Consider the following 26,420-nt stretch of genomic DNA (forward strand, 5'->3'; position numbering starts at 1 on the left):
TGTTTTTTCAACTTTTTCAAAGTTGTGTATTGAGAGGAATGTTCCCAATTGAGACACCTTTAAGAGTCTGGCTTCAGTGTATGTTGTGCAAATGCTTAGTCTGTGCTATGCGTTAGAGAATGCTTGCTGCTTAATCTTACTTTGCAGCAAACGCTAAGGAATTTCTTGTGTTTTGGTATCTCTTCTGCTCTATTTTACCTTTCTCAGGTGTGCATTTCCTCTCTTCTACTGCACAGAAATTACTTGAGCCTACTGTTGTGCTATAAAAGTTGATTTTTAGTTTTTTTTATTATTTCTTGGAATTAACATTCTGAGCAGCACTTTGAAGTTCTGAAGCAGTTGTTTTGCCACATGCTTCAGTTAGCTTATAAGCCTGAGTAAGAGGCTGCTGCAGATTTGCTTCAAAAGCTTGCAACAACTTTGTGCACTTTTAATGGGTGCATTAATATCAAAGATGGTTTAATCTTCACCTGACGCTAACTCTTTTAATTTGGAGTACTAAATTATTTATAAAGCTACATGTGAACTTAGATCTAAATCTCAATTTCAGTTATTTGTTATTTACTTGGAGAAAGAGGAGAAAAAAACCAAAGCATTGGAAAGTGTGTTTTGCCAGTGCTTCAGAATTTCATTTACAAATTTCTGGGTGCAGTGTTATATTTTGAGTAAAACTTCATGGTGTACTGGAAGTCAGCAAACTAAAATCCTAAAGACATTCATTTTTCTCTGTCCAAGAAAGTCAGAAGTAGGAGGAGAAAAGCTTCTGAAATAAATTCAGTTACATTTAGCAAGTGCATGCTTCAAGTTAACTGCTCTTTCTTGTTTATACTTTGAGATCAGAGTGCTAGGTATTTCTATAAAGGAATAGATTTATCATAGAATGTCTGTGTTTGAAGGGACACGCGTGGATCATTGAGAGAAACTCTTGGCTCCGCCCAGGACTGCCCGGAATTCAAACCATATACCTGAGGGTGGTGTCCAGACACTTGAACTCTGGCAGCATGGGGCCATGACCACTTTCCTAACCCCCAGCTGCCCCTCCCCTCATTTCCTCAGGCCCTGTTGCTATCCCATAGAGCACATCTCACTGCTGTCCTCTGAGGAGCTACAACCGCCATAATGCCACTCCTCAGCCTGCTCTGCTCCCAACCAAACCCAGGTGCTTTTGCTTCTCCTTATACTTCTTGTCCTCCAGACCCTTCCCCATCTTCACAGTCCTTCTGTGGATGTGCTCTAGTACTTTCATGTTCTTGCATTGTGCCCAACCTTGCGCACAGTGGTCTAGGTGAGGTCCGAGGGAGCAATCCCTCCCCTCACCCAGCTGGCAGTGCTGGGGCTGCTGTACCCTGGGATACAGTTGGCTTTCATGGCTGCCAGGTCACAGTGATGACTTGGGTTTAACTTGCTGTTAGCCATAACCCCCAGATCCTTTTGTGCAGGGTGGATTTATGTCTTCAGTGATCACTGCTCCAGCATGTGTTTGATGTGAAGTCATACTGCCATGGAATCTGGTGGTATCTTCAGGAGTCTTTTTAAATATACTTAAATTTGCTGAATTACTTTCCCTAGCCATTTTGGCTATGCTGTTCTACTAGGATTGCATTATGCTTGGTCCAGGTGGTTTTTCTGGCATCTCGAGAGGTAAGCTGCAGAATTTGTACTGAGAATTTTCAGGCACTTGGTGTGTTTTCTTTGGCAGGACCAAAACTTAATGTTTTTTACTGTTAGTAATGCTGAATTTATAGTGAGTAATAATGATTTCAAGCTAAAGTTTTGTTAATGTTATGACAAATTATGTAACTCTTCAGAAATAACTTTCCAAGGTTGATTACATTAGTGATGGAGAAGTTATTTGTTTACTAGCAGATTTCAAAAACTTTCAGATGTAGTCTTCTGTTTTAAAATGACTGTAGAGCAGTGTATGCTGCTGTTTAGTGCCTAATGTGGTTTGATTCTAAACCTAATGTGGTTCATTCTAACTGAAGTCTTGTTAGATTTCAGTAGTATTCAAAAGCAGAATTTTGGTAGCTTTGCACGTAAGTTGACTGAAAGAAGTTGGCAACTTGAGGATCCTCCTAAACTGCTTTTTAATAGTAGCTTACACTTACAAATGGAATATTGATGGCAGGGTTCAACTTCTGCTGTCTCTGATGTCATGGGCCAGCATAATAAACATGGAGGCATTACTTTTGAAGCAATCCTTGTGCTTCCTACAATGTTTATTTTGGAGTTCGTATGAAAGGATATCTTAGATTTAAAAGCTTCTAGGATACATTCAAAAAATGTTCTGCAATCCAATCAAGAAAAAGCCTGGTAGAATTGAAAGGAAACTGAGGAGATGTTATTCTCTAGCTTAATGTAGGGCCGTGTGTAATAGCTGAGCAAAAATTCAGTATGGTGTGTAATTCTTAGGTCATTTAACAATACATAGTATTATAGTATATGCCAATGAAGTGTTAACTACTAACAGTTTGTATAACTTGTGGTGATATTTAGTAATTCAGGAGGTCGCAATTTGCTTTAAACAAGAGATGGAGGATTGTCAACATCTTGAACACTAACTGCCCAGTGTTAGGTTTTTCTGTCGTGTTGTTCATTTAGAAAATAAGTACTGAACAGCTCTGCACATTTAGGTGATTTCGAAGGCTGTTTTTAATTGTTTTAATATATAAAATGTGTATATTTGAACTACTAACAGTCCTCTTAACCTTGATATTCTGAAAGGAAAGTTAAACATTCTGCTCAGCTGTTTTCCTGAAACCTGCAGCAGTAACACTGTGATGTCTGTTGCGATATTGCTCTGCTCTTTTTCTGTGACTGGTGGTAGGTAAGACATCAGGTAATTGCCTTGGAGAGCAGGGTAATCGTTGTTTAAGGGCTGATTGCAATTGCGTGACTTGGTGTCATTTATCACTTTTTACTAAAAACATGAGAATGTTGTAATGGCTGTTTAAACCTGTGATATTATAACTTTGCAGTTAAACTGTATTTTAAAACTAAATTCTCTGAATCTGTGTGTATGGATTTAAACCCTTATTCCCTGACAAGGTTTGCAGAAATATGTAGACATGAATGTAGACTGAAGATACACTACTATTAACAAACACGTTGACTTCTGGCTTTCTGCATAGGTGCATGTCAGATATAGAACTAAAAGTACAAATTGTTCAAGTTGTGAAAGTGCTGCTTCAGAGCAGTTCTGGTTCCACCTTCTTCCCAGCTGAATCTAACTCTGAAGTGGTAGAGCACCAATTCTTTTAGTTTCAGAAGTGCTTTTCAAGTCAGGTGGAGGTGTTTAGCCTAACCAGAAGGCTTTTAAGACTTACTGTGCCTTCCAAGTTGAGCAAACAGCCTCAGGTATTGTAGTGTAAGAGTACTGTGGGCAAGTTCTGCTTAGATTTCTCATGCTTTTTTTTTTTTTTTTTTTAATGGTGATTCCACAATTAACATTATTGAGAAATGAGACTTGATGAGTTTTGCACTGTAGGTGTTTAAAATCAGAAATAATCTCTAGAACTCTTAGATAAAACTGAAGGAACAAATACAGAACGTGCCTTTGCACATAAAGAGAAAAGTATGGGAAAAATAGAAGAACCCTCTTTTTGTATAAACTGCTGCTCTCATTTTCTTATCATTGGTTGATAGTAGAACTGCTTGCTAAGGCCCAAGGAAAGTGGCCTTTGCCCAGGACTTAGAGCTGAGATTTTCTCCAAAAACTTTGTACTGTATCACAGAGGGGAATATTGTATTAATTCTTCACTTGATAAAGAGCTGTCTGAATAGTTATAGAATGTCCAAGTGCTGATGTGACTTAATGCTGACATTAAAAACAGTTCAATTGTTTGCTCGTGGCATTTCTTCAAAAAAAAAAAAAAAAACCCTCTTACAAACAATCCCTCCCCCTCTCCCTGTACTTTGTTCCAGGGAATGCTTAAGAGAGAAGTGGCTTGGCATAGCTGTGAGTCTGAGCCAGGCTGGATACAAGCATGTTGAATAACTTTGTCCCAGGGGAGAATTTAAAAAATGCAGCAGATGGCAGCAATGATGCATCAGACTTCCCATCCTTAAGAACAATCTATCTGTGGGCACTTCTGAGGCTTCCCACATTAGATAACCTGGGGGCAGGGTAGTTCTCCTTTTTTGTTACTCTGCAGTTCCAAAACAAACTTGCTGAGGAGGGAATGCATTTATTTCCTAGCCAATTCCTTAATCTTTGTAATGGCCAAAGGATTAGTGGTGGTGAATAGTTCTTTCTTGAAAGGTAACCAGTATGGTTCTATGTATCAGTCTGCTGTATATAGCATTTAAATATACAGTAAGTGCTTTAGAGGCATCATTTTCTTTAATTCATTTGTTCTACAAGCAGATCCTCTGGAGAGAAAAGGATACGTGGGCAGCTGTATTGTAGCTTTACACGTTTTTTGTGTTAGCATACAAGTTAGTTAAGAAACTGGGAGGGCTGCTCTGAAAATAATGCCACCTGTTTTACAGTGGTGGCCCATGATGTCACGAGATGCATTTTGGTGCAGTGGCAGTAGAGGTTGAAGCTTCCCACCAATATCCCATTACATGTTGCTGCTGTGTGACAGATGGCAGCAGAGGGGGCAGTCTGACAGAATGGCGTCTGACATGGAAGTGCTATGAAGCAAAGGTGGGGAATTGAATTCCTCCATGTGGAAAAAACTGTACCTGTTGACATGCGCTGATGTTTGCTGGACGTTTATGACGACCACAGAGTGGATGTGAATGCAGTGAGGTGATGGGTTGTGTTTCAGCAGAGGGTCACCTCCACTGGTACAGGTTTTCATGAGTGTGGTTTTTGTAGGTTTTCATGAGTGTAGGCTCTTGTAGGTTGCTGGTGAAAATGCATAGCTAATAGTGATGACTGGGTTGAAAAATAGGGCTTTGTAGCTGAGAGTTTGCTCTGTTAAACAGTGTTATTGTGCTCTCTGTGTGTGTCGCAGTTTCCATGGGAATGAATAGGACATGTTACTTTCAGAGCACCCTACATACTTGCAGTAATACTTGAACATTTTCTGAAAGGTTCAGACAAGAGAACAGAACGGTTATGGATTCTTACCTCTCTTCGAGGAGGGCGTTGTGTTGAGTTACCTGTCAAGTTTATGGGATGACTGAGCTCAGGTTTAGTTTGATTCATGTTGCTAAACATGTGAACTCTGCTGTTCTTGACTACTGTTCTTACTGGTGTGTAGTGCAAACTGTACGAAGTGAAACATTTGGATTCCAAGAGTGTGCCCACACTTGCGTAGTGCTACCTGCAAGTTTTTAAGGTTGTGTGAACAATTTGAGACAGCAAGAGATTTTTCTTGCTTTCTGCCTAGCTTTTGTTTTGCTTACTGTGGTTCAGTGCAGGGTCATTCTTTTTTTTTCCTCCCTCAGTCTTCTATATGAAACTCTGTTTTGCTTCCTTTTGTGTTTCATTAAATGTGTGAACTTTGTTTTACCAAGAAGACACAAATGATGAAGGAAGAGCTGATGCTTAATTACCATTAAGCATCAACTACATTCACTACTGTGTTTACAGTTGTTTTTTTCTACTGGAGTGAAGAAAGTGAAAGATTGTAGGGAAAATGTGACCATGGGCATCTCTGGTTTTAAAAAAATAAAATTCCTGGAATTTTTGAAAGAGAGCGTACGGTATGTCTGTCATAAGGATATGTTAGATAGGATCCTATGCTTCTCTTGCCATGAAAGCAACTCTGAAATAAGTTATAGCAAAAAAGGTAAAAGAAACAAGACAGTGGAAAATTAGAGCATGGATGTAGGTGTGTTAAGCAGCAATTATCCTGCAAGTGTAGTTTATAGTATAAATTGAAATAGATCTAGTTCCAGTTATCTGAAAGACAGCTGCATTAATTAGCATCGTACCCTTGTATACTGCTATGAATACAATGAAGAAAAGCTACCTGGCTATCTTACGCCTCTAATTCTAGTAGATCTTGATTAAGCTTGTTACAGGGTTGCAACCAGTTGGAAATTATCACTTGGTTCAGCGTACTGCTGAGGTAACATTTGAAATGGGGTACACCAAGGCCTGTCTTGTCCTGCTTTCAGCACATTTTGAACACTGGAACAGGATGTGCTGTGGTGGTAGTGCTGTGTCTCGCTGAAGGAGGGGATCCAGATGGGAGATATATATATGTATTTAATTTTTGAAGGGACTTGAAAACAGTCCTCGTACTTAAAAATCTATTAAGATGTTCTTTTGACTTCTAGAAGGAACTCAGTTTGCATACAGAAAACAGTGTTTACACTGTTGAGTAACTTCTGGCACTTATGATTTACTCAAACTAGCTTTTAAATTCTTCGGAGCTTTTTTTAGGTTAAATAATATGCAATTTTGGGGACAAATTAAGTATAATTAATCCTGCCACAGTCTCACAAGACGTATAGGTGATTGTGAGGCCATTTCCATGGCTGTAATTCACAGACGATGCATTCTTCTCTTTTTCCATGCAGATAACAATTAAAAAAAAAAAAAAAAAAAAAGCCTTGGAACAAAATTAGATTCTGATAAGGTACAATGCCTGTTCAATGGAATACATGAGGTCTTATCTATCTTTAGCCTGTTTTTCCTAAAGCAGTAATCTCAGTGTAGATTCAGCTGTAGAGAAGGACAGAGAAGAAGGAAATGGTACAGAACTTCTTTGATGTAATTGCTTCTACTAGTTTAGCCTTTAAATTGGGTTTAAACAAGTGAAGGCAGAGTGCATTGTACATAAAGTGGGAGTCATGTTAAACTGGAAGGCAAGCAGATTTTTGGCACACAGACACTGTGGAAGATGCCATTTAAATATTTTAGAAATTTAGATGAAGGAAACTTCAGGAAATTAAACAATGGAAGTTCGTAAGACTTAGTAACACTTGTAAACAGACTGTAATCTCATTAGGAAAATTATTTGGCTTGAATGTTACAGTGCATATGATGAAATACGAAAACATTGCTCAGCAACTGGGATTTGGACTTTGAGTGGCACTGACATATGAACCCCTGCATGGTTTTCAAGTGTGCTATTTTTGGCAGCTGGGTGTTGGCTTGTCTCCTCAGTAGCAGTAGAAAGTTAGCTTAGTGTATAGAGGAGGGTGATTCGCGATGAGAAGCTCCTTTGAAACTAATTAAACATGGGCTGCTGCTTCAGTAAGGAGTTGAGTAACAGCACGAATGAGGAGAAAACTGGCCTGTTACAAAAACCTGTGGAAGAGGAAGCCCCAGACTCAAGGATAAGTAAAACTTTATCTTCAATTTTAGGAGCTCTAGAAAGGAAGAATCTGCGTACAGTGGGAAGGACAGTTAATGGGGAAGCTGCGGTAGCCGGCATTGAATGCGTTCGTACCGATGATTGCGCAGTGTTAAATTCTGAATCCGGGCCCTGGGATAGAAAAGCAAAATATAAGTCGTATGAAAGTATGGAGAATAGTTCCTGTGAGAGTTCTAGGAGAGCATATGACAGACCTTCTAGCTTTTTTAATTCCTTTAGTCACCTTCCGAAGGTCTCAGGTACAGGTGAAAACCTGCAGAAAAGTGAACAAAAGAAAAATGAGGTGATTAAAAAAGATGCGTCTGAAAAACCTAGGAGTAGTCAGCACATGAGCAATATAGAAAATAGCAGTAACAGTAATAATGAGAATGTGGACACGGAAGAGCATTGCTCATTTGGTCACATTTCTACTTCATATATACCAGCCATAATAGACAGAGGCTTACAGGATGCAATTTCCTTAAATAGAAATTTCCTTGATGATTATGCATGCAACCATTCAATACAGAACACAATGATAGTTAATGTTGAAGACAACGGGAGTGACAGCCTACAAAAAGCTTCAGGTTCACTTAGGCAGATGTCTTCAACCTTTTCTTACCTTGATGCAGACAACAAATGTACAAAAGAGAGGGAGTTCTACAGTATTTGTGTTGTAGATACTGAAGATCTTAGAGGTGATGAAGAGGGGCCAGCTACCATGCATGAAAAGATTGCAGCAGACGTAGATAACTCAGCTGTTACTGATGAAGGAATGCGCAGCATGGCATGGCCTCTAGACAGGGAGAGGGAATTTCCAGTGCAGCAATCAGCACAAGTGGAAGCTAAGCTTAATTCACAGAAAGAACCATCTGTGTGTAAAAGTGAGGATAGATCAGATGTGCAGAATAAGGAAACAGGGGAATATTGTAGCATGGTCGTCCAGTCTTCTTACAATAGCTCACTGACTGACAAATGTCAGATGCATGGATTAAACATGGACAGTGTAGTAACAAATGGTTTAAGAGCAGAAGCGTGCAATGAAGTTATCCCTGAGGGTCAACAAGGGGAGAAATATAACACATGTAATGGTGTCAGTTGGAATGAATCATTTTGTAGAACTTGGGATTCTGTAAAAACTGTGGATTCTGCTGGAGAGGACCAATACAGCCCTGATTCAGGAAACATGAAACGTGTTTGTGATTGTATTTCCAGTGTATCATTAAAAACTGAAGCATGCAATTCAGGAAAAACTGAGGGAGATAATAATTCTGATTTTGTACTGAATGGTTTAAACTTGCACCCCTCAGGTGTTGTAAACAGTAAACAAGTGGTAGAGAATACAAGGGGTAACGTTAAATTATTAGAGTTGCATGAAACAAACAGTGATTCTTTTTTGATGAGTCAAAGTGCAGAAAAAAATGGTGAAGAATGCTTCATCCTAAAGCCAGGAAGTAAAGAAAAGCCATATGTGGAAAAGAGAACCTTGCAAAGCATGTGTTATGATAGCCAGAATCTTGCACCTGGCTCTGGTGAACATCACAGCATTTTGGAAGAGTTCTTGAAAGATAAAGAGAAATGCACAGGTACAGTTCTGCTTAACCTTGAAACTTTGAATATGACTGAAATGCATGAAAGCTTGGAAGAAAGTTCTGATTTTCAAACTCAAATTAAGGGTTGTACTGAAAGCAAGGTGCCAGCTGAAGTGGTGTCCCTACAGAGCATTGAGGAAGATGTCTGTATGAGAAGCACCAAGGTAAAAGACAGCGTGCTTGAAGAAGCTGGTAGCTTCAGCAGAACTCAGTCGTGGGTAAGTGGTGGTACTTTGTCATCTCATGAGCTAGATAACGCAAGAACAGATGAAATAGTCCTACAGAAAAACAGCATAGAGTTTCAGACTTCACAACAATTACCAGGGAATAAAGGTAAAGTATGCAGCTTTTCAAATTCAGATAAGGAAAGCAGTGTCTCTTCTGTGTCTGCGGAGCACGAGGATGTGAACAAAGTGGACTTGAACTGTGGACAAGATAAACAGCAAGATGTATGTTCCTTCTGTGCAATGGAAAATCAGTGGAATGCAGGGACTGATCTAGCCACAATAGCTGGGGATATAATAGAATCTGTGAAACAGACAAATGTTCACCCAAACGAAACAATTAACGAGGCAGAAAATGCAAAACACAATTCTGATGCTAACATTGCTGATCATGACAGCAACAGCTCAAATTTCAGTAAAGACTTGACTCATGATAGAAGTACTTACTGTGAGTACACTCTACCTGTAATATTGGACAACTGTGTGTGCGGGAGTGGGAAACTGATAAATGACTCTAAAACTCTTGAAGATACTAATAGTCTTTTTCATAATGACTGTAATTTTTTACCTTCATTGTGTCAAAATTCATATTCTCATGCGCATGATAAACCAGTGGCAGAGGATGAGACATCTGACTGTGTCAGTCCAAAACCAGAATTTGGGAATAGTCAAGTTTCTTTTGGTCCATTTACTGAAATGCAACCGGAAACTCCTGAAAAAAGTGGATGTGGCGTAAATGAATGTAATCTTCAGAATGAAGTAGAACACTGTGTCAGTATTGACTCCAGGGAGGAAAATCTCACCGTTTCTAGTTTGTCATCTGGTGCTGTAGGAGCTTATGCCACTGGGAATTTACAGCTAGAAGCTGAGACTGAACTAAAAGACACCAGTTACATATTAAACACTCCAGTGAAAGACTCGACCACACGTTGTGAACATGTGCAGTCAGATCACAAGGTTTTCTCAAACAAAGAACTTGAAGTTTTCGTTGACCCAGAGCAGGTAGACAAATATGCTGCTACTCCTTCATATGAAATACACAATACTTGTGCTGTTGCCAAAGGATTTCAGGGAGTGAAAAGTGAGAAGTGTGGATTAGATCCAATGGAAGACGTATCAAGTAACCAAGAATATTCCTATAAACTGGGCAGACAAAATCCCCAAGTTGAGATGTGGTCGCATTGTGCAAGTCTCCCGAGTGGCGGTGCTGATCTGACAAATCAGCTGTTTCCTGACACTGTCACTACTGGTAATGGTGAATACCTGATGGGCTTTTTATGGAATAATACAATTCTTAATGGAACTGTAAAGAGTGACAGACAATATATAGATGGTGAAAGCTTCCAGAACGAACCTGAGGATCTAACAGGTGCTTCATACGCAGTGGGAAGATACCCTTATCAGCTGCTAGCTCTAGAGAATGTTGGTATTTGGGACTGGCGAGATAAAGACGAATTTGTAAGTATTCTACACAAGTGATTTGGTGTTAAATCTTTAGGCTGGAGCTTAAATTGAAATAAACTAAGTCAAACTATGTTTTGAATAGTTAACTAGTTTCATATGTTTGTTTTTTTACCCTGAAGCTGACTACTCATTTCTTTCCTTTGCAAAGCTGAATGTTAAACAGAATGTAAGAGTCCAAAATGTTACCAAATATTGATGTTTTGTTTTCATTTTTGATTGCTTACCTTGTCTGAGAGCTTGAATGCCTTGGGTAAGGTATCTTGATTGCAGGTTCTCAATTCTAGATGAACTGGAGGTGAACACTTCAATGTTTGGAACACAGTTAATTGTGCTCTTTATCTTTGTATTGGAAAAAAATGTTTGTGCATTTCCTGAAGTCTTGAAGTTCTTGCTTGATAGCAGTTAAAAAACCTTTTGCTCACTTCTGGAGATCTTTTTCCAAAGTGCTGAAGAAACAAATGGCTACAGGAGAAGCATTGGGGATGAGCAAGACTGCATCTTGGCTACCTGGGTTAAGAAAGAAACAAACCTGATCTGTGGCAGCTGCTGCTCTTCACCCTCTGCCTTTGGGCAGAGCCACTGCTTAGTCTTGTTCTCTGCAGTGACCGTGTTACAGCAGCTGCTCTGACCTTGCCCAGCAATTGAAGTGCCAGGAGCAGATCTCGCTACCACCTAAGTTCATCTTCCAGGGAAGCTTTTTGCATTTAATAAAATGGAAACTAGTAGCACTTGCTGTCATCTTTGAATCCTTACTATGAAAGTACCAGTGTCCAGCATGTTTTCCACATTTTACCAGCCCCTTTTCCACAGTACTTGTGTTTGAGATCTCTCTCCTTGGATCTCTATTTTTTATTTTTTTAAAAAACCTTTTGGGTATGTTTTCCACTATAATAACTTACCTGGATGTGAATGTTTGGAATAATCAAAGCTTCATGTACGTACAAAATGCTCATCTTGAACTAGGTAACTTTTGAAGCATCCCTTAATTCACTAAACAGATGTAAGTATAAATAGTGTCTGATTTCATGAGCAATGCTCTTTCTCAACACAGTAATCGTATTAATGCATGCCAAAGACATGAACATGGAATAACTTCATGCATCTTGCTTCAGCAGTAGCAAAACAAGGCAAAACTGTCTTGTGCTATTGATGGAAGTCCTGTAGTTGCTGGCACTGCAGAGAGCAGTCTCTGAAGTGCAAATATAACCGTATATAATGATTATATATCAACATATGTTAGTTACCATTAAGTTTAACTACTTCTAGTCCAGGTCAAAAAAAAGGTAGATCCAAACAATTTAACTGAAACTGTTAACTGATTCCTTTTGTCCTATCAGGGTAAAAAATTACTCTAATTTTTTGTTAACACTCTGCTTATTTCTGTAAATAACAATACTAGTCACGTATGTCTGATTGCACACAATTTTACCTACTACTTCCTTAAAACTCTTGTTGATGACTGAGTCTGAAGGGAGAACAAACATGGTTTTATATTTTCTTTAAGTGTTCTTTTGCAGAAACAGAATGAAATCAGTCAGTGTTAATGTATATTAGAGAACTGCCTAAAGTCTAGTACAAGTACGAGGCAAGTACAAATTGTGTTAGTTTGTCAGAAGCAAAAAATGAGTTCTTGTTTGCTGCTTGGCTAATCTTTTCTGGTCTTTCGTAATCTGAGAAATGAATTCTGTTCTGTACAATTTAGTTACTTTTTGTACCTGAAATCACTATTGCACTTCAGTCAGTATACTCAGATGTGAAAAAACCTGATGTTATTATATTGAAATGTATATCTGATATTGTTCTTTATAGCTATATACGTATAAGTGCACAGGTATGTGCTATGTATCCGTGAAGTGTATAACCAAAAAAAAATTTCTTTTGTAGGAGTCAGCCAAGGTTTCTGAGTTAAATCCTAATGCAAAGGTGTGGGGAAATCATATGTTACATTTGGAAGCAAGTGGTGCCACTGATGGTAGTGTGAACAAAACGTGGGAAGAAATACCTGACCAGCCTCCAGATTCATGTAAAGAAGGTAAAAATCATATTGTCTTTAGCTGTTGCTCAAGCAAGAGTTAAAATTCAGTGCAGAACCTTCTCAGTTTTGTATTTAAAAAAAAAAAAAAAGCAACCATGCAGGCGACTCTTAGCACTTCAGATCTGGTTTCAACTACTCGCATGATGATGTGATCAGAAGAGGACTTTTTGAAAGTGTGTGTTACCTCTGTGATCTCCTTTGCAGGACTGGATGCTAAAGGAGATGGCGACAAAAAGCATCAGAATGCGGTGCTGACAGAGCTGCAGGAGTCATCGCCAGCTGTTTTGGTGTCAGACCAGACAGATATGAACTCTTTGGCTCTTGATCATTCTGAGTATGAGTCTATGCACGAAACCGCTCAGACAGGTAACAGGAAGCATCTCTTTTTTTGCTCTGAACTTAAGCATGTTTAAAAACCATATTTTTCCACAAAATTGGCCTCATGAGCTACTGTACAGAAACTGTTGTAACTGTTGGATGTAACTCATTTGTGTCTTCTGAAATGTTATTTTGAATGCAGGTCCTTAGTGTATTTACATTGAGATATCTACATGCCTAAGCTTCGTGCTTCGTATTTGGGCCAGGCACAGAGGTCAAATTCATGTAATACTTTCACAAATATTAATGTGGTGAATTAAAGATGAGTCTTGTTGTTAAAACTCTAACATAAGCAACAACTTAAACTAATTTCTTTGACTTCCCTGATTCAGTACAGTTGTTAGCAGTTGTAGTCTACACCAGAAGGTATGTTTTAAGAAACTTCTGGAAACCAGTGTGAGGATTAAACTGCTTATATTTCATGGGACAGAAGGTCTGCTAGATGCATATAGGATTACTATTTGAACTAAGATGAGAGGTGAGGAAGAAGAAAATGCGTTGGGTGTTTCTGTTGATCACAACTGTTAATATTTCATAATTACATATGTGAAACCAACTTACCTGAATTAGTGTATTAGGAATTTAGAGTGAGGCTGAGATTGAGAAATGATTTGTATTTGCATTGCTTGCTTGCTGTTTTCTTGGATTTAATCAGCTAGGAATTGGTTAGTTTAGTAAGACTGAAAAACAGATGTGAGTTAAGTGAGTTCACTATTTACTGACTTGTTTGAAGCTGCTCTTCTAAAGCTGTTTCAAATTAGAAAACTTTAAAATTTTATTAAACTTTAGGTGGAAATGAACAATTGCTGCCAGAAGGTCAGGAAGATCTACGCGAATTACTGAAAAAAACACTGGAATTTTGCTTATCTAGGTATGTATGAATGTAGCAAATGAGTGGATGACTAACAAGGTCCCATACCTAATTTGGCATGCATACTAATGAATTTCACAGCAACCAATTAAAACTGTGGGGAAAGGATGAGAATTTGGAGGAACTGGCACAAGTATTCCAAAATATCATATTTGATAGACCTCTCAGAGCTCTTTCTGGCCTAAAACGTAAGCTAGTAAATGTACTACTTTGAAGTAGGAGTTCTTAAAATTCATGTGATCTCTAAGTACTTGTTCAACTGTTACTGGGTTCCTTTTGCAAATTAAAAGTGAGTAGCTTAATGCATTTGAGCTTTGTGTAAACTAACCTTTTAAAATTTGCATTGATACAAACTAGCATTTTTGTGCATGTAGGTTCCTTTAAGGTGAGGGTCAGCTAAAAAAGTTATGGGTTCTAAATAATACACGTTCTAGTGTAGGCTGCAAGCTCATCAAAGCAGTTCATGTGTAATTAACTGTTCTCAGAGCTTGTATTGTAGTTAAAAATAATAATAATAATAAATCCTGAACACTTGTTTTAGTAAAACAGAACAATTCCTAATCTGTGTACTGCTGCATCATCATTTATGAGCAGTAGTCGTTTGAAGCAATAAATGCTTTAGTGTTTCATAAAGTGTAAAGTGGTAAAGTGCTGCCTGACCAGGAAGATGCTGATACTGAGGCGTGAAGGGGGGGGACAAAATGCCACTTTCATGGTTTCTGTGAGGCAGAGCAAATGAACATGGTAAGTGAATGGGCTGGGGAACGGGTGAAAACACTGAAAATACAACTTACTGCAGGAGTCTGCCTTCTACTTTGTGATACTGAGCTGTTGTCTCAAGTTCATTAAAGATCAGGAAAAGTTATGTCTACGACGTGTCCCCATTTTTTTTTTCTCCCAACAGAGAAAATCTTGCCAGTGACATGTACCTTATATCACAGATGGACAGTGACCAGTATGTGCCAATAATGACAGTAGCAAACCTTGATCACGTCAAGAAACTCAGTACTGATATGGATTTGATTGTGGAAGTGCTGAGATGTAAGTAAAAATTGCTCAATACTAGAAAGCATTTTGGTTATTGCTGTAGGACTCTATTAGATTTTCAGTATCTTTTTGTTGTTTGTCACATTACAATCAAATTATCCTTTTTCTATAAAGCTTTAAATAGAGTAAGCATCTTCAAGTTTAGATCATCACACAGTGAGATCTTTGCATATGAAGTAATGATGTATGTAAATAAGAATAAAATGAATTTTATTTCTTAGAAAAAGAAACTGGATGTTACCAGCAAGGTAGGAATCAAGATAGAGCAAGACTTGATGTGCAGCTTAAAAGGAATAGCTAGTGAATTGGGATTTCTTAATCTGAAAGACTAGAAAGGGTTTGAAGAGTTTAAGGAACGTTTGTTCAATTTTGTATTTGAAAATATCAGTTATCTTCAATTTTTTAATGTTAAATGTTCAAAGATATTCAGTGCTAACAAGTGTGTACTGTAAAACTATGCCATTGCTTCATCCTGTGTGCCTTGTTGTTATGATTGCTGACAGCTGAAGTATGTTTCTTTTTTCTCTTAGCGTTGCCTTTAGTCCAAGTGGATGAGAAGGGAGAGAAAGTTAGGCCAAATCAGAATCGCTGTATTGTGATTTTACGTGAAGTTCCTGAATCTACCCCCATTGAAGTGAGTAACTGTTCAATAAGGAATCTTTCTCATTTCAGATTTGGAAGTTAATTTTTTTTTTCCCCCATCTTTCAATAAGAATATTATGTTTCTTATGTTTCTTAACTATTAACTGGATTTCTAAGTCTTAGTAGTGACTGTTTGGGTAGCAGTATTTGACAGAAGCATGTCACTCATAGGAAGACTGTGGTAGAATCTGTAGCTCTAAAGGGGGCTGAGTAACTGACGTTGCTGTGTTCAGGATAGATGAGCATTATTTTCTCGGACTCTGGCCTCTTTGTACACACTGAACTCTAAGCTACTTGGATAAATAGCAAACAGAAACGAGGAAAGATATGACTTAGAATGGAAAACATCAATGCTACATCTCTTCAGAATAAAGTACTAAGAAGCTTTGCAGGTGTTTCCATAATGCTGAAGGTAAAGGTGCAAGCAGGTTGCTAATGATCCCTGCTAGCTTATGGAGCTAGTATAAGAGTAGTGAGGTGGGTTCTTTGAATGTATAAGCAGTACTGCTACATTAAAAATTTACAGTAAGGTAAGTGGCCTTAATATACAGAGGCGTAAAACAAGATGCTAAAAGGAATCAGAGGGAAGCAGTCAGATATGTTGCTTTAAAATATCTGTTGCTTTGAAATTTCTAAATGAAATTTAGCCTTTCAAACACTGCCTCGCTTTTAATATCTTAGATTGCTTTTCTTGCTGTCACTGGTTTATCATGTTGGATATACTAGCATTTAGGAGTCTTTCTGAAATGCTTACAAGTAAAATACTAGCAAAGTTCTGAGAAGTCTTCATTTTCAAAATAGGTTGTCTTGAGGAGGTATTTTACATACTGTGTTTAGATTTTCCAGTCTGACAATTTTAGATTTAATCATTCAAACTTAATGGGACATGTTTTCTGACTTAGCACGGGCAGGCTTTATTTAGGCAGCAGTGTTCCAACAAACTGCAGGTCCTCCCAGCCTGCATTGCTTTTTGATGCTGCTTGATTTGGTGACAAAAATGAATGGTATGTGAAATAATTTTAAGAAGTCTAAGATGTATTTTTAATATAGAAATTAGCACTTTATTTTTTCAGGTAACGTAAGTACTGCTCTCAGATACACTCATCTGTAGCCACTTGAGTTAAAGTGAGCATCCAAGTTTCTGCCGAAGGGGCAGCAATCTCTTATCCTGTGCAATATGGGCAGGTTTTTGTGCGATTCCATGGATTTGTAGACAAGGGAAATATCATTCACTTGAGGGACGCTTTGTGAGGGTGCCTCACAAGAGTGGCCAAGAAGTGTTTTTAGCTGGTAGTGACAAGAAAGATAGAGCAGCTATTCAGAAGAATCTGCACTTGATGCCAAATTTAAGTCTCTCTCATTTGCCTAAATAACTTGTCCACCCTGATCTCAAGGGAGCAAGCAACTTCTGCTTGTGACATGTCCTGGGCAGTGCTTGTTTTTGTTTCTCCTACCTAATGGGGAGCTTAGAGAGTTAACATTCAAACTTCAGAGCAATTGTTCTCCTCAATTCCTGTTTCATAAGCTGAAAAGTACTTACAAGGAATTCTAGGATTTTGTACTTTAAACTGTTGGTTTTTTTTACTTTATTTTCCTTCACACGCTTCTCTTTCTTTCTGTCAAAACCTCTTTCCTTAGGAGGTTGAAGCACTTTTCAAAGGTGATAATTTGCCTAAGTTTATCAACTGTGAGTTTGCCTATAATGACAACTGGTTCATCACATTTGAATCGGAAGCCGATGCACAGCAGGTAATGCTTTTTTTTGTGCATTTTAGAATATAACAGAAAATGGATGAAATAAAGGGAGAATTAAACTGGGTTGTAAGCTGTATTACAAATGTGTAAGAACTCTTAAAAGAAAGAAAAAAAAAATATCCTTTAAACATTAATGCTTCCCGTTAGCTAATACTCAGTTATCAGCATTATTAAATATAACCCTTTAAGTTTTATCTTGTTTGCATATCCTGGCTTCCTGGCCAAAGCTATAATTTTATGTGCTAAGAGCATTGATTTTTTAGGTGACGCATTGAAATGCTTTATTTGTAAGACTGAAAATCTTGTTTTAAGGCTACTGAAGCACTTCTGCCATGATAAATTAAATCTCACTAAATGCAGATTAAATATGAGGGTTTTCTGTAGTCTAACATTAACAGACACTTCAAGAATTATTGTTTGGCTTAGCCTGTCAAAACTTACTTGCCTTTGTTTAAATTATATTTGACAAATTTTGCAATGACTTTTTAAAGGCTTACAGATACCTTAGAGAAGAAGTGAAAACTTTCCAAGGAAAACCCATTAAGGTAAATAGAGCTTTATTTTATTTTTGTGCATACGTTCTGTGTTTTGTGGGGTTCCACTTCATGTTTTCTAATATGTATTAAGGTGGTCCAATCTCACAAATGTTTGACCTGGAGATTGGTTTTGAAATGTGGTGCATGCTATTATACTTCTCCTTTTCCTCCTTTCTGGCAGCAGTATGTTCAACCCAGCATCAGCAGGGAAGCATTCAGCTGTTCCTGCCTTCCTTGAAGGAGAAAGCAATGACTGACAAGTGTCAAGTTTGAGATCTGCTAGTTTGAACCATCCTGATTAAATCTGAAAGGTTGCTGTAATAAATAATCTAATCTCCTTTGCAGGCAAGGATAAAAGCAAAGGCAATAGCTATAAACACATTTTTGCCAAAGAATGGATATAGACCTCTGGATATGAACATCTACACACAGCAGCGTTACACAACATCCTTTTACTTACCTCCAGTATACAGTCCCCAACAGCAGTTTCCATTGTACAGTTTAATTGCTCCACAGACCTGGTCAACCACGCACAGCTACCTTGACCCTTCATTGGTAAGTCTCTTGCTTACAGAAGAGCTCAGAGTTCTGCTCAGAGTTGGTATTTTTGTTGTGAAGTTTCGAGGTGTGATCTGGGAAGCATGTGTATCCTGAAAGTGAGACCAAGCTGCAGATTCTTGTTGAAAAGCAGTTATTCAGATTTCTTCCCATGGCATACAGGATTAATTGAGAACAGCGTCTGGTCTCCAATTGGAAATATGGTTCTCTTCTTCACTTCTTGGTTTTTGAGGCAGAAGTTATTTTGAGAGATTCACAAAGCTTTCTTTTGGTAATGGCTAAGTAAAAAATTTCTGTAATGGTTTGAAAAACTTCTTTAGCTGGAGCTAAAATAGGTGTGTGAATGTCAAAGTTCTGGTATGTACTGAATAAATGTAATATAATAACATAAGTGGGGATAGTATAACATCTTGGTCTAGCTTAACCTGTTAAATTGCCCCATTTGACATGTTATTGAGTCAAAATACTTCATGGGGTGTTTTGTTCTCTTTTCTTTCGCAATAAAATATCAAACCATTTTTGTTATTTAAAAAAAAAAAATAATTAAAACTGGTTAATATTTTTAATTGAAATTCCTTAAAGTCATGACCCTTAGAGCTAGAGCAGTAGCTGTAAATCCTTCTACACATTCTGTTGAGGCATCTACTGCATCCTGCAGTGTTGCTTTGCATTGTAACAGTTTTCACTGTTCCTCATTTTCCTTTGTCATCCCGTGAAAACTACTATGAATATGATTTTCAGTTAATTACTTGAGGACTAAGGTTGTTCTGTATTGGAACCCATTTGTCCCTTCCATCAGTGCCTCTTTGCTTGCAGCTAAAAGAAACTAGGGTAGCAATGCTCAAAATTAGAAGCTTTTTTTGAGGTTTTTGGCAGAGGATTAAAGTGTCCTTGAACAAACTTGAGCAGACTTCCTGTGTACTGAACAGCAAACTAATTAAAAAGTTGGTGTGCTGAGCACTTCACATATAAGAGAGGCAGCCAGAGCCCTTGCAGGGGAAGGCTTTGTAAGGGGCATAAAGAATGTGGAGGAGACAAAGTAGTGTAGTGAACTCTGTTTTTTCAAGAGACAGCCACCTTATTAAGGAGCAACTAAAATGAATGCAGTTTTTCCACTAGAAATGCTAGGATTGGCTACTGTACATTTTTGCTGTGAGATACTGGAATAATCAGATGGCACTGATGCAGCAGATGTAGATTAACTGGCCACAGGTTCAAGCACAACACTGTGTGTATCTGCCTTATGTCATCCTGGAACTCAAAAAGCTTAATACTTCTGGCTTTTGGGAGAAGACTGAAGCGTTGCCAGTACTGAAGATCTGATACCTTTCTTAGTAAAAATAGAGAACTAACAGAGCATTGTCTTCTGTTGTTTCAGCATATTGTCCTTAGTTGGATGCGTTTCTCTCTTGCATTTGGCTGCGTTTTGTGTACACGGATGTAGTGTGATCTCTCTTGAACCTCTGTGGTGATTTTACACCAATAAGAAAGAGCTATATATAAGAATAAATTACTTGTGAGGAGAATAGGGACCAAGAGGAACCATGACACTTGCAATAATTTACGAGATAGGATTGCAGTTTGCATATAGATTTGTGCTCGCACGTACCATAAATTTCCATGCTCTTCTGCTTCATCATAAATGCTGTGACAGTACTTCCTCATCTCTAATTTGAGATTCAATTCATGGAAATAGTTTTAATTCTGAAACTAGAATATGGCAACATGGCTTCCAAACTTGAAAATTACGCACTACTTCATAAACTACTTAATGGCATTTGAAGAAAAAGCTACGTTGTACTACTTGTAAAAACAGGGGTACGTATGAGGAATTGAGTGACTTTTGTGCAGAAAGCAGATTAACACTTTTGGTATTGTTGGAAAATGAACATTTTCTTTCCAAAAAGATCATTTGTCCTTCTAAAGAAAGAAAGGATATCTGTTGCTTGTGTCATTTTAAGCAATGACTTAAACTTATTTTCCTTTTTGCATTCAGTGCTTTTTCACCATTCTCCTTCAGTAGCTGTTTGCTTACTTCAAGTGAATTTTACAGTGTTCAAGTTGTAAATATCAAAGCAGGAACCACTTCAAATCAATGTTTTGATAAAACTTTGTTCTTTCATTAAACTCCTAAGTGCCACTTTTTGGAATGTAAGGTTGTGCTTGCTGCCATAGGTTAGGCAAGCAGTGGTTTGGGATGGAAGCTTTGGTGTGTAATTTTTGTTTCCATTGATAAGTGATTTTTTCCACCTGTTTCAATAAAGGTTGAATTAGCTTTGGGATCTGTTTGTAGGAAACTGAGTGCCAGCTGTTTTAGGTGTAGTCTCTGTCATCATTTAATTATATTTAGAGGGTACTGTATTGAAGTTCATCCCAGAGCACGATGTAAACATTAATTAAAAGTGTAGTCTTAGTGTTCTGCATTTTATTTATATGGAGAGAAGATGATGGCAAGCAATTGCTTTACTACAGTAATATTTGAGTACATTTCATTTAGACTTGAAACAAAAGAGTGTGCTAGTGAGATTGGTGAGATTACTGTGAACATGATAAAATTGAGCTATCTTGTCAGTATGAGATGTTGGCATGTACCCACCCCCCAGCAAGTCTTTAGTAATGCTTTTTTTTTCTGGGAACAAGACAGTGAATCACGTGTGGACTAAAGTGGTACAAAGCAAAGAATATCAGGTGCACGTAACATTCACTTGCTCTCTTGGCTTTTATAGGTGTCATGTGAAAGGTAACTGGAGTGAGTAACTGATGGAGAAGGTTTATGTTAAGGAGTATTTTGCATGTAGATAAGAAATACTTGCAGATGCATATTAGAGAACAGATGTGCTTCACAGTGTAGTATGAAATAGGAGTGTTACTTACAATTGACAGTTTTGGCTCAGTGTTTTTCTGTGTTCAAGCAAATCGGACTTGGAATGTGTGCAGTGGCAGTGTTCTCAGATGACACGTCATTTAGTTACAAGGCACTGGGCAAATGCTCTATTGCTGCTGGAGGCATTCTAATAAACACTTGTCTGTGTGAAAAGGTATAAAATAAAAGTTTAAGAGAAAATAGTTTACTTTGATAATAAGCTTGTGCTGAATTTTTTTTTTTTTAAGGTAACACCATTTCCAAATACTGGATTTATCAATGGGTTCACATCTCCAACCTTCAAACCTGCTGCTTCTCCTCTGACTACACTCAGACAGTACCCTCCCAGGAACAGGCAAGTACAACTATCTTTTAACACTACACATACTGCTGAATTACCTGGCATGTGAGGCTTTAATCTGCTCACTTTAGAAATGCCATCTAACTAGAAAATACTTGTAAAAGTGAACTTGATGCAAGGTTAAGTGATGCCAGAAGCCAGATGATTTTGCTACTATTAGTAAGTGCTGTTTCTAGATGAAAATAGAGCTGAAAGCTGGGAACTTGTCTGTCCACAGTTTAACATATTCAGATAAAATAATTCTGAACAATGGCAAGTGACCAGCAGGATTATTAATTTGACATTTTCAGTTTCAAATAGTTTTTAGTTATGCCATAGTTGAAAATACAATGAAAGAGTTAACATAATAGTTCACAAGGCCAGTTAAAATGAGCACTGGTCATTCTTATAACTGAAATATACAACAGAGGGCTGGCAGTTTTGCTTCTTCTGAATTCTGTGTGTAGACTTAGGCCTCAGAAGATCTATCATAGTGTGTATGTTGAAATGACTTTTGAATTTGTAGGAATCCTAGCAAGTCCCATATACGACATACAATACCCAGTGCAGAAAGGGGACCTGGGCTTCTAGACAGTCCTACCATATTCAACTTTTCTGCTGATCGTTTAATCAATGGCGTCAGGAGTCCACAGACGCGGCAGCCAGGACAAAACAGGACACGGATGCAGAGTGCTACCACGAGTTACACCAAGAGGGAAGTAGGAACTGGACGGATGGAGCAGAGCAGCGTTGACTCGTCTCCTGGTTTAGGTCGAGGAAGGTGAGTGTACCCTGTAGTTGCCTTCTGAAGTACGCTGTCATTGCTGCTGCTTTTAGTAAAGAAGAATGGTATTAATACTGTTCTCGTTTTAATCTGAGACTGGCTGCCCTTAAAGCTAAAATTTTGGGAAGCGTTTCAGAGGAAGTCCTAAATATAGAGCAAATGCAAAGTGGAACTGCATACTTTCCTACCACTAATGGCACCTGTTGAACTATTTACACCCATACACCTAATTCTCTATACCTTTATTGTCTATTTTAATTAAGTTCTTAGCATATTGTTTGACTTTGAAGCAGTTTGGCCATTTCTTTGCTCACAGCGGCTTGCTGTTAATACTTCCAGTTAAAAGACTGGAATTTTGCCCGTATTAGATGTTCACAACATCAAAGGTATAGATCAGTATGAAGGGAGGAAAAAGGATTACGTGCAGTTAGCAAAACGTATTGTTAGGCAGTTTGGAGCAGAGGGTGAAGCAGGAGCAGAAAGCAGGGGAGTTGAAAATTGGTAGCAGCAATTTTGAGGATTTATCAGGTCTGTCTTCAGGTTTTTTTGAAATACACTGCAGTTCTGTGCAACGTTGCTTAGGGTTGGCTGTGCTTTTTGTCTAATTCTGAGTCACTGAATTGGCAGAGTCATTTGCAGATGATCCTGTGTTAGGCTTCTGTTAATGTAAAATTAAGTGGGGGTTCTGTGCAGTTGATACGGAGTTATACTTTCAGCTCAGCAGTGTATCCTTACACGAACATGATAGAAATCTGTATATATTTATATTAATGAGCTTGCTAGAAATCTTTACCTAAAACATTTTAAAATAAAGCTGTTGTTTTCCTCTAGAACAAAGGTGAATGAGATTATAATTAGAACTAATTTCTCCTGTTTTCTACTCACATAAAGGCAAGGTTCTGATAACTGTTTTCTTTCCCTTAGGAAAAACTCATACGGCTACCGAAAGAAAAGGGAGGACAAGTTCACAGTGAGTTTTCATGATTGTATTCAACTGTAATTCAAGTGCAGGGTAACAAGGCAATATTATGGACATTATATGGAATAGCAGATGAGATAAACTACTGCCCAAGAGCTATGTGGCTGAAGATAGCAGCTCATTAAATTCACACGAATTTACTGCATTTGGATATCAGAGATTATTTTCCTGACTTGTGGAATTAAGGGACAGAACTAAAATTGCCCTTTCATCATTCCTTCCTGTTGTTTTGTCAGTTTGACTGCTCACATTCGCAGAGTGCCAAGTACCCGAAGTTTGAAACACTTGAGATTTGACTCTCATTCTTGGAGATCATGAAAAATATTTTATAGGTCAGGTCATGGAATGCATAGCTAGACTATTAGTTATGAAGTGGTCAATTGTGTTTGTTAAATCTAACACCTCTCCTTGCTTTCTCCCTTTCTATCCCAACTCTGAGAAGAAAAATCTAGTTTCCCTTGCAATATGGACAAAAGGCTGGTTTTTTTGGGAACCACATTGTCATCTTTGTTGTTTTTGGAGTGTGTGAGGTAGATTTTTCTTTACATAATTGGCACAGAGATGTTCAGGATCACTAATGCTTGAAATACTACAATTTTTGTGAACTTAAATTCAAGGTGAATACCTAAATAGTTTTGATGCTTGTAAAGGCTGGTTTGGGTAGTGGATAGAAGAAGAAAAAAATTTTGTAGGATTTAGTTCTTTACACATGTTAAGACTTCATGAAGTCTTACTGGATTATTTTATTATTGATACTACAGTTTCAAAGTAACATCACTTCATGAGCTCTGACTGTATCTCAGAGGTCTGGAACAGTTGCATTATGTATTGGTGCCTCCTGCTGTTGTGTAGCTTAGTGGGACGTGGATGAAAGGAACATCGGGGCTCTAGAAAGTATGAAAGGGCAAATGGTTCCTTTAGCTCCTGACAAACTTGTTAAAGCTAGTGAGATCAGATTACACATGGGGTTATCAGTACTTATTTTTTCTGTGCTTTCAGGGCTACTCGATGCTTTTTCTATCAACTTCCTCCCCCTGTTTTTTTTTTTTTCTCTGAAAGAACAAGGAAGTAGTACAGGAATGACACAGAAATGAATAGAAAGAGAAAGGATTACCTAGGACAGTTAGTGAACAGAGAGGCTCTTTGTAATCGACTGCCTCTAAATATAAAGTTAAAACACCTTTTAAAACTGAAATCATGATTTCTTTGGAGACCTACAGTTCCCTTTTCTCAGCAGCAGACTTTTAACTGCAGCCTGTGTAGTCATGTTCACTCCAGTCTTTTGGCCAACAAAACTTTAGTCTGTGGTGTCCAAAAATAGACCTTCAGTAGAGATGAGAGCAGCTGAACACTCAGCTGTGAACGCTGGTAGGTAGCGAATTCTGAAGTAAGAGATTGAGGTTTGGCCCATTCCAGCTGTAGAAGCAGTGAAATCTAGGATACTGTTTTGTGTGTAGTGGTTAGTATGAAGGACCACTGCAATGAGTTCTGTTTGAAAGGAATTATGGCTGCTTCTCATTTATAGAGAGCACTTGAGGTGGATTGCATGCTTGCTTGAGAAAGTGCATGAATCTTCTTGATCAGTTTGTATCTGAGGCCATAGATGTAAGACAGCTACTCGTGTTAAGTCAGCTTCAGAATTTTATACAAGTGGCAGCCCAACTTACGTTTAAGTTTTCCCTGGTCCCTCTAATTCAAGTCATCCGTATATCCTGGCTACTTCTCTCTTAATTTGTCTTTTCAGGAGTGTCTATTCAGAAGTATCTAGAAACAGTATTTATTGCAGGACTTCAGTCCTGTTTAAGAAAATGAAGTGCTGTGATTTGAAATACTGTTCTATAAAGGAAAAATTAGATTTGAGCAAGGAAAACATAGTTTCTCCCCACAACCCTTTCATGTGTTATCTGAATTCTCATTTGCAAGGCTTGCAGCCTTCATTGCTGTAATGCTTAAAATCCATGTTGTGAGGGAGATGCTCAGTCAGTAGCAACTTTGAGAGTTGCTGTTGTTCTTACCTGTCTGTGTTCTTTCCCTATTTCTGAATGACTCACGTTTCTTCCAACGTAAAATGTAGTATGAGATGGGATCTTGAGGGTAGTTTTGTATCTGTATTGCTCTTTATGAAAAGGAAGAGCACAGAAAGAAAGTAATGCAACATCTTTCCTATTCCGTGTTCAGAAGTACTGTTCTCACATTCTGACCATATTAGCAATGTACCAGTAACTGTTTTCCATCTCAAGATAAGAATCATCTTAAAGATCACTTTGCATTTGTTGTTCTGAAAGAGAGATATTAGCACAGTTGGGACACTGTTTTTTGGTTAAGTGACATAGACAAAGTTAATGGGTAACTTCAGTTAAAGCACATAACAAGGAATTTTAGTTTTTCAATGTAGATAACAGATACAAATCCATGCAAGCAGTCTTCGTAAGTGGACTTTTGCCTATGATACTCATTTAACTCTAACACCTGTAAGTAGTGCACGTTTTAATCCAATAATGTATTTGTCTGGGATGTTGTTTTTGCTCTGAGATCTAGTTAGAGTAATTCTGTGCTTCAAAAATAATTTTATGCTTGTGTTTGCGTTTTTCATATTGATGAAATTGGATGAAAATTGTCTTCATCTGCACTACAGACAAAGCATGCTATCTTGCCCTTTCTTAGCGTATCTAAACATGATTAAGATTCTCTCAACTCTTGTCTTTCTTCTAGAAAGCTACCAACTGCACATAAATGGACTTGATATTTTCATTTTGTCATGGTAGCCAACACAATCTATTTTCCTGTGTCAATATAGCATCTGTCTTGAAGGGAGCGTCAGGAAGAAGCCTTAACTATGCCAGTAGTGCTAAAGCGGAAGCATTTGAAATTTCTAAGACTTCTAGACCATCCCACTTAAAATATAATGAAGTATTTTAAGAGCACCAGTGGAAGATGAATTACTGGGTACTGTGTGATTTTCTTGGGAAGTGAGGCGGGATGGGCCTCTGTAGGGCCTTGCAGATATAAATCAAGTGCAAAATGTCATTGAGTCCCATGTTCTTCCTGTCTGTAATCCATTGTGGTAACCTCAGCATGTTATTTCTATTCCAG

At 38.0% G+C, this 26,420-nt stretch overlaps 1 protein-coding gene across 7 annotated transcripts in view; it reads left to right on the forward strand.

The window, feature by feature from the left end:
* The window catches only part of LARP4B (La ribonucleoprotein 4B), a 52,778-nt gene that overhangs the window by 17,901 nt on the left and 8,457 nt on the right, over positions 1-26,420 (forward strand). For 2 of the 7 annotated variants that reach the window (XM_042888419.1, XM_042888420.1), the window contains exons 1-12: positions 7,078-10,533; positions 12,424-12,571; positions 12,779-12,940; positions 13,742-13,823; positions 14,728-14,864; positions 15,401-15,504; positions 17,151-17,261; positions 17,759-17,812; positions 18,149-18,358; positions 21,473-21,579; positions 22,091-22,345; positions 23,273-23,318. In XM_042888419.1, the coding sequence (XP_042744353.1) occupies positions 7,144-10,533; positions 12,424-12,571; positions 12,779-12,940; positions 13,742-13,823; positions 14,728-14,864; positions 15,401-15,504; positions 17,151-17,261; positions 17,759-17,812; positions 18,149-18,358; positions 21,473-21,579; positions 22,091-22,345; positions 23,273-23,318 (4,806 nt within the window). In that variant the 5' untranslated portion in view covers positions 7,078-7,143. Of the gene's footprint in view, positions 1-7,077; positions 10,534-12,423; positions 12,572-12,778; positions 12,941-13,741; positions 13,824-14,727; positions 14,865-15,400; positions 15,505-17,150; positions 17,262-17,758; positions 17,813-18,148; positions 18,359-21,472; positions 21,580-22,090; positions 22,346-23,272; positions 23,319-26,420 lie in introns of those variants that run through there. The other 5 variants (XM_042888424.1, XM_042888425.1, XM_042888423.1 and 2 more) reach the window with 4 other exon arrangements.

This window comes from Lagopus leucura, unplaced genomic scaffold (assembly GCF_019238085.1).
Source record: "Lagopus leucura isolate 7727_CA_CO unplaced genomic scaffold, USGS_WTPT01 Super-Scaffold_100157, whole genome shotgun sequence".
NCBI classification, from domain to species: domain Eukaryota; kingdom Metazoa; phylum Chordata; class Aves; order Galliformes; family Phasianidae; genus Lagopus; species Lagopus leucura.